The 13,612-nt window shown below is 42.7% G+C and overlaps 1 protein-coding gene across 1 annotated transcript in view; it reads right to left on the reverse strand.

Annotated features, from left to right (window-relative positions):
* The window catches only part of LOC126983053 (nephrin-like), a 60,957-nt gene that overhangs the window by 24,678 nt on the left and 22,667 nt on the right, over positions 1-13,612 (reverse strand). The window contains exon 3 of the mRNA XM_050835513.1: positions 1,747-1,934. Within this exon, the coding sequence (XP_050691470.1) occupies positions 1,747-1,934 (188 nt within the window). The remainder of the gene's footprint in view (positions 1-1,746; positions 1,935-13,612) is intronic.

Raw genomic sequence — 13,612 nt, forward strand, 5'->3', positions numbered from 1 at the left:
GAGAGAGAGAGAGAGAGAGAGAGAGAGAGAGAGAGAGAGAGAGAGAGAGAGAGAGAGAGAGAGAGAGAGAGAGAGAGAGAGAGAGAGAGTAAAATCCTTGAATTATATACTGGTACAAGGCGCCGTGGGAAGAACATAAAACAAGCGAACCGCCACCACTGCACTGCACAAAACACACGAAGGGGAGAGCGAAAGAAAAAAGAAAACCAAAACAAAAACAAAACAAAACAAAACAAAACAAACCACTCCCCACACACAGGGAAAACAAAAAAAGGAAAAAACAAACACACACACACACACACACACACACACACACACACACACACACACACACACACACACACACCAACTTACGCACACACCAACACACCTTCCTGCAATATAGAAAACTGAAGAAAATGAGAAACACTTAGTTTTTTAAGGTATACTACACCAAACCGACTCCCTTCCCCACACCCACAGCACCAACCACGCATCATGCAGGTGAAGAGAGAGAGAGGGAGAGAAGACTTACTGGACGAGGAAACAAAGCCATAAAAGGATGAAGAAGAGGAAGAAGAAGAAAAAGAAGCCGGAACAAAAAGCAGCTGGGAGAAATGAACCCGTGAGAAGATATACTCCTGAGGGGAAGGAAGAAAAAGAACGAGGAGGAGGAGGAGGAGGAGGAGGAAAGAGAGGGTGAAGAGGAGGTGCAGGTGGAGGAGGAGGAGAAGGAGGAGGAGGGGAGAAGGCATTGGTAGTGAAAGACGAGGAGGAGGAGGAGGAGGAGGAGGAGGAGGTGAAGCAAGAATGAGAAGAGATGGAGAACGCTGAAAAATAAGACTAAAAATAAATACAAGAACAAAAGCTAAAAGAACAAAAATAAAACGACAAAAAATGAAGGAAAGAGAGAAGAAGAGGAGGAGGAGGAGGAAGTAAAAGAACAAGGAGGAGGAGGAGGAGGAGGAGGTGAAGCAAGAATGAGTAAAGATGAGAAGGTTGAAGAATAAGAATATGAAGAACAAAGGAAAGAACAAAAGGAAAATCGAAAGGAAAACAATAAAAGAAAGGAAAAGATTAGAAAGAGGAGGAGGGGAAGAGACAGGGAAGATTGAAGAATATGAACAACAGATAAGAATAAAAATGGAAGGAAAAATTACATAAAAGATCACACAAGCAAAAGCATCGAGTAGAAAAGGGAAGGGAAGGGAAAAAGATAAGGATGAAAAGAAGGAGATGGAGGAGGAGGAACGAGTAAAGATGGAAAAAGGATGAAAAATAAGAATGAAAGAACACGAATAAAAACATGAAGAGGAAACGAAAGAACGAAACAAAAGCAAAACTCGAAGGAAACAACAACAACAAAATCCTCAACAAGACCCAAAACAAGCCAGGAAAAGACAAAAAAACAACAACAGCAATATACCAACAAAAAAACAGAAAACAACCCCAAAACAAAAGGGATTAAGCAAAAAACAAAAACAAACACACACACACACACACACACACACACACACACACACACACACACACACACACACACACACACACACACACACACACACACGCACATAACCCAACTATAACAAATTCAAACCAAGCGAGAAAGACAAAAAACAACAACTCGAATATACCAACACAAACTCAAACACACCCTGAAACAAAAGAAAAATATACGAAGAAACACAAAATACAGCCTCGTTACACTCTCACCCCCCCCCCCACCCCCACACACACACCTACACACACTCACGTAACCTAACCCACCTATAACAGTAAGATTAGTGGTGAAGGTTAGGGAGGGGCCGGAGTTGAAGTGAATGCGGCAGCTGTACACCCCCGCGTCCTCCGTCTTCACGCGCTGCACCACCAGGGCCGCATTGTCGAACGTGGCTCTCTCGTCGAAGTGCAACGGGTTACTGTAGTGTTTCGCCGGGACGCCCCTGAGGTCATAGCTGAGGGGGAGAAGAGAAGGAGGAAGATGAGGGTTTGGTGAAGTTGATTGGAAGAAGATGAGGAACAGAAGAAGAAGAGGAGGAAAATGAGGGTTAGGTGAAGTTGACTAGAAGAAGACGAGGAACACAAGAAGAGGAGGAAGAAGATACGGGTTAGGTGAAGTTGAGTGGATGAAGAAGAGCACAAGAACGTAAGAGCAGAAGAACGTGAGGAGTCTGTAAGAGGCGGTTAGTCTATATACGGTAAAGTTGATTGGTTATGTGTGCTGTTTTTGAAGCTTGAATTGTTTGTTTTGTTTTTATGAGTGGAGAAAAATGAGTGAGTTTGTTTTTTGATACCTTGTTCATTTTTTCTACTTATGTGAATGGTCTTCTTACGTACCTGCATATCTATCTATCTATCTATCTATCTATCCATCTATCATTCTATTTATCTACCTAAAGGTGAAAAAATAAGTGAACTGATAAAAAAACAAAGGAAACGGAGATAAAAGAGAGGATAGAAAACAGAAAGAAGTGGCAAGAAGGAAGAAAGAAAGGAAAGAAGGAGAGGAGGAAAGGATAGAATTGGGGGATGGAGGGGTTTCCTTTGCCCCTCCCCCCCTCCATCTATTACTCTCTCTCTCTCTATGTATCTATCTATCTATCAATCTATCTATCTATCTATCAATCTATCACGACACTTATATGGATGTTTTCTAGGGGCGAATTATAAACTGGAGCATCCACCTGGAAAAAAAGAAAAACAAGCGGTTGATTTGGTGTTTGGTGTTTTGATAGCCGTTAACTAGAGCGACCTACCGGAGCACTGAAGCGTATACAGCAGATAAGGGTGCGGTTACCTGGTCCGGCTCACCGTGGACGTAATTAGCGCGGCACACCTGGCACACCGGTCGGAATTATTGGATGTTGAGAAAGGAAAGTCTGTTATTGGCTGTTTTGCATTTGTTATTTTTTTGAGTTTGTTTGTTTATTTTTTCTCGTGTGTTCCTGTTTGGTTTTGAAAGAGAATAAGTGATAGATATAGATAGATAGATAGGTAGATAGATATGTTATTTTTTTGAGTTTGTTTATTTTTTCTCGTGTGTTCCTGTTTGGTTTTGAAAGAGAATAAGAGATAGATATAGATAGATAGATAGATAGATAGATGGATAGATGGACGGAGACCTGTAAGAAAGCTAACACGATAAAGCGGATTAATAAAACAAATATACTAACAAAATATAAGTGAACGGACTGCTTTGAGTTTTGATGCAGGAAGGTAAGAGGAAAGAAACATAAAACGATAGATAGATAGATAGATAAATAAATAAAATAACAAGCAATATCAATAAGTAACCTTCTGAGCTTCGGTTCGCACACTATATTTTGCGGCCAACTTAAACACACCGGACGCAGAAGGTATATTAGCCAAGCACTGCAGCTGCCGGAGTTTCATTAAGGGGAGACACCCGGCTATTTAGCACCCTGTTTGTCTTCCTCACAGCGGACGGGTTCCCTGTATCCGCAGCGCATTATGGCAACAATATCACGTATTTATCGCCGCCACACTGTCGACATTAAAAGCGGGATATCCTCAGACACTTCTGCGATCCACATCAACTATTTCCAAAGGCCTCATAGGAGATTAAACCGGTTCTCATGAGTTATTTTTTTTCACGCCACTTTGTCAACACTAAGACCCGGGTACTCTTGGGAACTTGCACCGCTCACATCAACTACTTTCAAAGGCCTCAAAGGAGATTAAACATGGTCTCAGGTGTTGTTTTCACTTTCACGGTGGGAAGCTTCATCAAACTACCGCCAGGGTCATCAAACTACCCAGGGACAAGCCCACAAGTCCTACGAAAGCCTTGGTAATTACATGTGCTTGGGCTCCGAAATGTTTTTTTGCTACGCTCTCTTTCTTTCTCTCTCTCTCTGTCTGTCTGCCTGTCTGTTACGTTAATGATACAAAAGCTTCGTTGAACTATCACCAGGGTCATCAAATTACCCTGGGATAGGTCAACAACGCCTACGGAAGTCTTGGTAAATAGTCTGTGTAGTTGGGCGCCAAATGTTTCCTTTTTCTACGTTCTCCTTCTCTGTCTATCTTTCACGTTCATGGTACAGAATCTTCGTCAACCTACCACTAGGGTCATCTAACTACCCAGGGAAGAGCCCACAACGCCTATGAAAGCCATGGTAAACGTATGTGGTTTCTTTTTTTTTATCTCTTTCTGTCTGTCTGTCTATCACGTTCATGGTATTAAAATATATTCGTCAAACTCTCACTATAGGGTCATCTAACTACCCAGGGGAAGGGCCACAACGCCTATGAATGTCTTGGTAAATGTGTGTGCTTCCTTTTTCTCTCTCTTTGTCTGTCTGTATGTTTGTCTGTCTGTCTATTTGTCACGTTCACGCTACAAAAGCTTCACTGAACTATCACCAGGGCCATCAAATTACCCAGAGAAGGGCTCACAACGCCTGCGAAAGCCTTGGTATAAATAAGCGTGTTTGGGCGCCGATATGTTTCAAAATATAGCCCTGAGTGGAGTCGGGGTTCAGTAGCCCAGCATTAAGTTTGTAAATTCAACAATCAGAGGGAGTGCATGTGGCAGTAGTGGGCGTAGGTCCCTCACTGCCTATTTTTAACGGGATTAACTTTAAATTCACTTACTGCTAACTGATACAAGCAATAGAGTTTAAAGTAATAATTTAGTTTATACTGCAAATGCTATTTTTCAAACGTTACTTTTTGTTGAACACACTCTCTCTCTCTCTCGCTCTCGCTCTCGCTCTCGCTCACACTCACACACACACACACACACACACACACACACACACACACCACACACACACATCGTTTGCCTGACTAATTCCAATTCCACCGCCTCGTAAATCGGGTGGGAGCGGACTCGAAACCTCATAAGGGGGCGATTAAATTATTCTCTCCCCATTCATCTTAATAGTCCGTCGTTTTTATCGCCCCTTCCGTTCCTCCCCCTCCCCGTGCTCGCGGCAGCTCGGGGTGATGGGGAGTTTTTCGTTGTTTTCTGTTCTTTTCATTGCCCGCTGAAGCAAGGCGAGGATTAATAAGCGAATATTGCGTGGAGGGAAAACTGCCTGATACCGCACTTTTTCTCGATGCTATGGAGCGATAAGTTTACGGATGCTTTTCCCCTCCGTCGTAACGCGAGTATTATGAACGTGAATTTATGGCTCGGGGGAAACGGCGTGACGCATTTTCCGTTGTGTCATTTTTAGCGATGATGGACTTGGAGACGGTTTCCTGCAGACTGGCGGCGCGGCTGATTGCAATAAATGAAATTGGATTCCAAGGACGAGTGTCTGCTGCTTTTATTATAATATTAAACAATTTAGCAATTTCATATAATGGAATGCCGTTATGCATCACCTGGAAACTGACGCGGCGGTGCTGTAATTAATTCCGCTTTTTCCTTATTCATATTTCTTTATCGCATTGTATTTTGCATGTTTCTCCCTCCCGCCGGGCGGAGTAGCGCGTGCACCGAGTTACCGGAAAATGCAAATCATTAATCCAGGAAGTAATGCGATTTTCTCCGCAGATGTGACATAAAACCGCCGTTATTATCACACATCTTTCTTGTTAATGTTCGTTACGTCCAACACTAGACTCAGGGATTCCTCCAGCCATCGGAAAACATGGATCGTTATAAACCTTGATTTAATAATAAGAAGTACGTATTATTTCACCCGAACAATGCTTTGCCTTTGTATCATATATACCTTTATACGCAAGTCCGTATTGCCCTTAAAGGGGAGCACGCGAAAGAAAGCATGGAACAACGAAGTACTCATTTTAGGCACAATATGAACCAGACTTTGTTATATTAATCCCCTAGGTCAAACTCTCTCTCTATCTCTTTATTTACATTCCCGCTTATATTTATCATGTTTTCGACGGTTGACATGGACACAACTGGGGCTAAGTCTTTTGAATAATGGAGTTGACACGAAAAACTTCATTATTACTTCATTAATTTACGAAAAAAAAAGATTATTCACAACATACTGTCCCTCGCTATTCATTGTCTTGTATTATTGAATTACCTGAAGAATACAAAGCCAATGCTAAAAAAAAAAAAAAAAGAATTAATGTAAAACCAGTTATATTCATTAAGTTAACACGGGCTAATGTCTGCCAACACACGCATTATCACTGGGCAAATATATTCTGGTTATAAAATTAGCATCAAGAACAATCATCCTTAATCAGTTAAAAAACATATTTATTTCTTAATTAAGGAGTTCGCACTAACCATTTTCTATCATCTTATCCTCTACTTTTCCCATTTTCTCCTAAGCTTGTTTTCGGCCCATCTTTTAAAGGTGAACTGGAATATACGAAACCAACGGTATAAGTGGCCATTAATAATTCACATCCACGTCTATTAACTATTTCGGCAGTCTTAATTAATACGATTTTCCCCTTCACTACTTTTGAAAGGTGAATGGAAAACTACAAAAAAGATATTCCTTCACATTCGACCCATCACTCAATTAAGGAGCTGAATAATATATTTCATTTTTTTTATTGACTATGATTCCCTTTTCACTATTTTTCCTTTCCTTTTTAAATTACTTCTAAATCCACCAAGGCTCATCTGAAGCCTAATCATAAGCTCCAAAAAGTAACCGGTAATTGATGAAGAACCACATCTATCAACTCATTAACATTAGTTCTTATATTACTTTTCCTTTCCTCTTTAAATTCCGTCTAAATCCACCAGGAATGATCTGAGGCCTAACCTTAAGCACCAAAAGCAACAGGCAATTGATAAAGAACAGCATCTATCAACTCACTAACATCCCTTCTTTTACTGCTTTTGCTGTTAACATCATTTTCTTAACTAATTTCACCTAATTTTCGAGGGTGGACTGACACCAAATACTCAGAGTTTTAATTCACAGTCAGATCTATCTATTCATTAAGGAGTTACGCTGAATATCCTTTCCCTTGTATTATTTGTTACTCATTCTGTTCTCCTCTTCGCGTTCATTCCGTCTTGCCTTCCCAGGATGGACTGAAGCAAACAAAGCAAACACCGAAGACAACCATCAATTAATTCTGGAAGTTGCATGGACCATTTCCCCCCGCCTTCGCATGGACGGAACAGACACACACGCACACGCACACACACACACACACACACACACACACACACACACACACACACACACACAAGCTGGGTACACAAATGACTCACTCGCGTGTTTTCCTGACATTTACGTTTGTCCAGTTCGAGTTATTATCTAATTTAATAGCCGCCTTGGCCTTTACATGACGCGCCTCCGTGATGTAGTGACTGGCACGCCTAACTACGAAACAAAATAAGCTTAAGACTTACGAACGTATTATTAAACACTTCTGCGCCCAAGCTCACATATTCGACAAGGCTTTCGTAGGAGTTTGGGACATTTCCGGAGGTAGTTTAATGACTCCGGTGGTAGTTTGACCCTTCTTCTGTACCATGAACCGACAAGAACACTCATTGGAACCCGACTAATCTCCTTTTCAGCCTTTGGGAATAGTGCACGTGAGAGGTGGAAGCGTTTAAGAATACTAACCTCATTTAAGACTATCTAAACACCATATTCTATCCATTAAGTTCGTATGCCGTGATTGCAATATTTTTTTCTCATTTCAATACCAAAGTTTATCAGATGAAGGAATCAGAATATATTGTTTTTTGTTTGTATTACCTCCGCTCTTGACCTGAGTGCGCCAGAGGAAGCCTACCAAAAAATATGAGAACGAGTAAAATAATCAGGAGCGGAGGCATCGAACACCTCGTGAAAGACAGCAACACAGCGCGCCGATGAAAAAAAAATGCGACTTTAACCGTTCTTGTGAGACTGGAAACAAATTCAAATAAAAATACATTCCTTTTTAGTGCGAACGGACGAACGTGAATGCATTGTCGATATAGCCATGCACATTTTTTATTATGAATGCTTTGCAGGAAATGTGAGTTTCAGTAATACGCAGTGCCGTTATCGTATGCTCTAACAGTCTAACTTCCATGTTCCACACAGTCTGTTTGCCGAGTGTATCGATGCTGCAGACGAGCAAAGAAATGTGAATCAATACTATGTTTTATAATGGAATAGTTCAATTACACCTATTTTCTTCCATGTCTTTCCTTTTTTGACTTTTGCAATTTTTTTTTTATGAAAGTAGTTTTGCCCAATAAGAAAGAAGACGCAAAGTTCTCTGAAATAAATAAAATAGTTACTTGAATGTCTTTCCTATTCTGACCTTGGTATATTGCTTTTATGATACACATATGATGCCTAATAAGATGGAAGATTCAAAGTTCCTGATATAGGTGAAAGAAAGGCTAAGATCGATTATAGTAACGCGTCTATATCTGTTGTTACTTTCACTTGTTTTCATCAACTACACTCTTTCCAACGGTTAGTTTCCTGCAGGTTTGAAAGTTAGCAGAACACATATATGGCAACAGAACATCAGTAGATTAAGTAGGAAACGAGACATCGGCGCGTAACAGAACCAATCTTTAGCGAAACAGTTAATTTGGTAGCGTCAGGGAAACAGGCCGGGGTCGTAAGACATGCAGGAGTGGAGCTGGGAGCCTTGTGTTCACCGCCCATTGATTCCCTAATAGGCCACGACGCACAAACCTTGATTAAATTGCTACGTGCCTCATGTATGCTCCGCCTGCACTGCCTGCCCTGGATTCGAACAAAGGTCAGAGTGGATCAGGGCAACGGCTGACAACTACGGAAACCACTTCACCAACACGAGCGTAAAAGCTTTCAAGAAATTATCGTTGCGCGGAGGGTCGGCAGCCGCCCGGTCATGAACGCCACGCACTTTTTCCCGGAACTGAGCCGCGCCTCTCGTCGGGGTGGAGAATCATCGCGGAAAATTGAGTTTACAGATGCACTTCAATGCGATCCCTCGTAATTTCTTTGAATATGACGTCACGCTGGCAACATTCATCGCGGGGAGTGGTGAATAGGAAGCCTCGTGACGGGCAGAGAGGCCGGAACGCAACTTGACATCTGAAAGACTGACGATTTATTTATCATACCGAAATTAGCTTACTTCTGACCTTCCTATAATGACAAAAGCCTTCATGGGGTAAAGATGAAGGGCTCGAAAGAACAATAAGAGGTGGATGATACCGATTGGACCAATAACTTTTAATATTTCAGCCATTTCCAAAAGCCCGGTGCTAATATAATCACCCTCACAGATCAAAAATGAAGCCCCCAAGGGAACAATAAGAGATGGAGGATACCGTTTTGGATGTTGCTTCTAGATTTTCAGCATTCCACCGTTTCCATAAGCCTGGTGGTTATATATCCGCCTCAACGGGGAAAGACGAAGCCCTCAAGAGAACCATAAACCCCGATCTGGAGAATGAAACTCGGCGAAAACAACAATGCAGGCGACGAGGGGTGAGATTCGCCGAGAACGCCGTGACGAAGCTTCCTGGAACGCCCCTTGTTCACCCACCCTGTACACCGTCTAGTATGCACCCTCGCTCCTTGCGGCGGCGGGTGCTGGTCTGATTACAGCTTCCATTTTTTACTGCGGCCATGAAAGGAAAGAAAAGGCGAGTCAGAGAAGCAGGAGAACACTTGCGGCTACATTCCCGCGGCCACAAACGTGAGTGCCTCCCGCCGTGCCTCCGCTCTGATGGTCTGCTGCACAAAGGCCGCAGACAATGGACGAGTCTTGGGAAGGGAAGTAAATAGCGGTGGTGGCGGGCGGTTCCTGCGGCCGAGGGTACGGGAGAAAATCAAAGGCAGGCGCTTGAAGAAAAATTAACTATTTGCTCTGGGAATACAGGCGATCAATCCACAGACGAGCTTGAAAAAAGAAAACTAAGGATGGATGCTCTATGGAAGACTAATGAAGAAAATAGCAGTGACTAGTAGTTGCTCTAGTCAAAGTTACAGAAAAGAAACATATAAAGAGAGAAGAAAAGCAATTGAAGGTGCTTGAGGACGCTTGCAGAAGAAAAATAGGAGTGGTTATGGATAGTTGATAAGGAAAACTAATGGTAGCTGGTGATAAATGAATAAATGTAGGCTAATAGTCACTGTAGTCAACGTTACAAAAAATATATATACAAAGACTTCTGTTCGGAAAAAATATATATTCGCCGGGTCATTTACATCCGCGCTTATAGCAAGTGAATTTGAACATTTGCCCAACAAATATCAAATCATAATTTCCATCACAAAAAGGACAATTAAAACTTTCATTACATGCGTTTGCTCTGAACTGACTAGAAAACAAATAAAAATCTTGACACACGCCAAATTATAGCCTGATAAAACTATACATCACTGAGAGAGAGAGAAAAAAAAGTCGAAACAAACAATTCAGGATTTAATAATTGAGGAACTTAAGTCAACAAATCAACGGTACATTTCACAGAACATTTTCATTTCCACCGGACGCCGAGGTAGGAGCCATGAAGGTTTCCCCGACACAAGAACCGTTCAGCAATGCAAAAAAGAGATCGCTAAACACAGAGGCAAAAAAGAAGAGCCACATTTTATCGTCCACCGTCAAGGGAGCAATGAGATTCCGCCATAAAATTATACGAGATCAGAGGAAACTGGCTGATGCAAAAACCTTTAGACTTCGCTTGGTATTTCGAGACTTTTCCGCCTCTCACTACACTTATTTCAGAGGGCCAATAATGAGATCACACGAGTGCTAATGCGTGACTTTGTTGGTTCATGGTATACAGAAGGGTCAAACTACCACCAGGGTCATTAAGCTACCCCTGAAAATGCCCCCAAACTCCCCACGATAGCCTTGTCAAATGTGTGTGAGCTTGGGCGCCGAAATGTTTATATAAGAATACGGTCCTTTGTGAGTGTGATGAGGCTCCGCGAACAGTACTGAGCGCCACAACAGACCTTCGTATCGCGCGCCACAACAGACCTTCCTTCCCGGGACCGTAAAAGCAACAGGGAGGAAATAAGTGACCCCGATGACACGACGCTTCCACCCTGAGCTCGATGTCTCGTTAAGCAGAAACACGAGTGAGGCGACTAATGCGTGAGGACATGTAAGTACGGCACGCTTCTAATCCTCGAACTTCTCTTCTTCTTCTTTCTCCTCCTCCTTCTTCTGTTCCTCCTCCTCCTCCTCCTTCTTTTCGTCCTTGTCCTAGTCCTCCTCTTTCTCTTTTTCTCTCTCTTTCTCCTCTTCCTCCTTTTCCTCCTCCTCATTCTTCTCTTACTCTCTCTCCTCTTTTTTTCATCTTTTACGTTCAGATACGATTCACTCCTATTTCTCGGCCTCTCTTCCTCCTCTCCTCCTCTTTTTCCTCTTCCTCTTTCTCCTCCTCCTCCTTCTCCTCCTTTCCTCTTTTACAATCAGATACGACTCACTCTTCCTCCTCCTTCTCCTCCTCTTCCTCCTCTTCCTTTCTTCTCAACCTCCTCCACCTTTACTCTCTCGTTTTCCCTCCTCTCCTCCTTTCACTTTCCATCATTATCCCTTTCTCCTCCTACCTTCCTTTTTTTCCTTTGTTTTTTTGCTCCATTTTTCTCTTATTACTTTTCCTTCTCCTCCTGACCTCGTTTTCCTACGTTCTCTCCTCCCACTTATCATTTTTTTATCTTTACTTCTTTTTTTTTCTTCCTCTTTCTTTTCTTCCTCCTCCTCCTCCTCTGCATCTTTCCCTCCTTATATCCTTTTCTTCAACTTCCATTTATTGTATTTTTTCTCTCCTCTCTTCTTTTACCTCATCTTTATTTATTACCTCCATTCTCTCTCCTGCATATTCTTTCTCTCTTTTTTTCTATTCTACGCCTTTCGCATATTATATAACTTATCCTTGCTTTTAACTTTCCTTCTCTCTTATATTTTTCTTCCTCCTTATAATCCTCTTCTCCTCCTATTTATCACCTTCATTATATCATTATCTCAATCACTATTATCACTGTAAGGTATTATTATCATTATTATCGTCATCATCTTCATAGTTAATATAATTTTTACTTCTCTTCCTTTCTTCAGTCACGCTACGTTATTGAAATTATTCCCTGAGACTATAAAAGAAGAGAAGGTCAGAAGTGGTGGTAAATTCATGTTGATTTCTACTATTTACTCCTATTCGCTTATTCCAGGAACCCGAACTAACCACAAATAGAAATCGACGTTCTTGTAGTACACTTCTTCGTTAAACTTCTACTCGAGTGCGTGCAGAAACGTACTAAAAATCCTGATCAGTATACGCTTTGGAGGTGGCGAGGCGTGACAGTGTGCGTTCGAGCGTGCGAGCATGAGTGTGGGGAATGAGGAAACGAAGTAATGAAGGAGAGAGAGGTGGCAGTAGGAGAATGGCATGACAGTGTGGTTGGAGTCATTCCCTAATCGATAATTTTGTATAAGAGAGTGGACAAACTATACAAGAAACACAGTACAGTACTTTTTAGGCGGCAAAGGTCCTGTTAGTGTGTGCGCATGTGTGTGTGGAATGAGACGCGGAAGAGATGGAAGGAGAAGGGGAATGATACTGTGGCTTGACTCATTCCATATTCTCTAACTTTGCATCAGACGGCGACCAAAATAAACAAGAAAACACACTGCAATATTCTTCATGTGTCGATAGTTGTGTTAGTATGTGCGTGTGTGTGTGTAGAATGAGACGAAGAAGAGAGGTGGGTAGAGAGAGGCATGACAGCGTGTAAGAGTGTATAAGTGTGTTTAAGTATATAAAAGTGAGGCCAAAATAAAATAAAAGGTCACACAGTACTCAATATGTGGCGAAAGTCCAATTAATGTGTGCGTATGTGCGTGCGTGTGTGCAGAATGAAGGACAGCAAAATGGAGGAGGGAGGAGAACTGCCTTGCTAGTGTTGCCTTCTCAAAACATTCACTCTTACACGTTTCAGGCCCTGCAAGGAGGTCCTAGTCACGAGATACAAGGTCAGGTCAGATGGGCTCAAACCAGGTCACCGCGGCCTTTCCCTTCGGCAGCCAGCGTATGCGAAGTCAATTTACTGCCTCGTATCTTCCTTCTGTATCCTTCGTTAGGGCGCCATGGGACTTTATATCCTCTACATCCTCCCCGCCTGGCCGCCCCGTCGCCCGCCGCCCTGCCGCTGTGAGTCCTACCCGGCGCCAGATCGCTCGGGTGTTGTGAGCCAGCGAACACGTGACAAGGTTCTTCACTCCCCTCGCTGGATTCACACACGACCCCGCGACTCTATCATAATTTCTACACGGTTTCTGCTGCCCCTCGTCCCTTCCCAAGTTCCCCCGTCCCTCCCTCACGCCTTCCTCTTCCTCCTCTTCTTCTTCCCTTCAGTGGCTCTATCTCTCCCTCCTCCTCCTCCTCCTCCATCTCTTCCTAGCCCCTCCCTTTCTCACTCTTCCTTCTTCCTCCCTTCAGAGTCTCCTCCCTTCTTCCTCCTCCTCGATTTCTTCTTTTCTTATTCCCTCCCTTACTCTTCTTCCCTTCACTGTCCCCTTCCTTCCTCCTCCTCCTCCTTTTCCTAGTCCCTTCCTTTCCTTTCTTCTCTTTTCCTTCTGTTCTTTACCCTCCGGCTCTCCTTTCTCCTCCCTTCCTACCTTGAACGATCTTAAAATAAAGTAGCAGAGAAAATTACGTTCCCGGTCCTCGTATAATTAAGGCTCTCCTGTTTGGGGT

The sequence above is a fragment of the Eriocheir sinensis genome, chromosome 5 (genome assembly GCF_024679095.1).
Source record: "Eriocheir sinensis breed Jianghai 21 chromosome 5, ASM2467909v1, whole genome shotgun sequence".
Lineage (NCBI taxonomy): Eukaryota > Metazoa > Arthropoda > Malacostraca > Decapoda > Varunidae > Eriocheir > Eriocheir sinensis.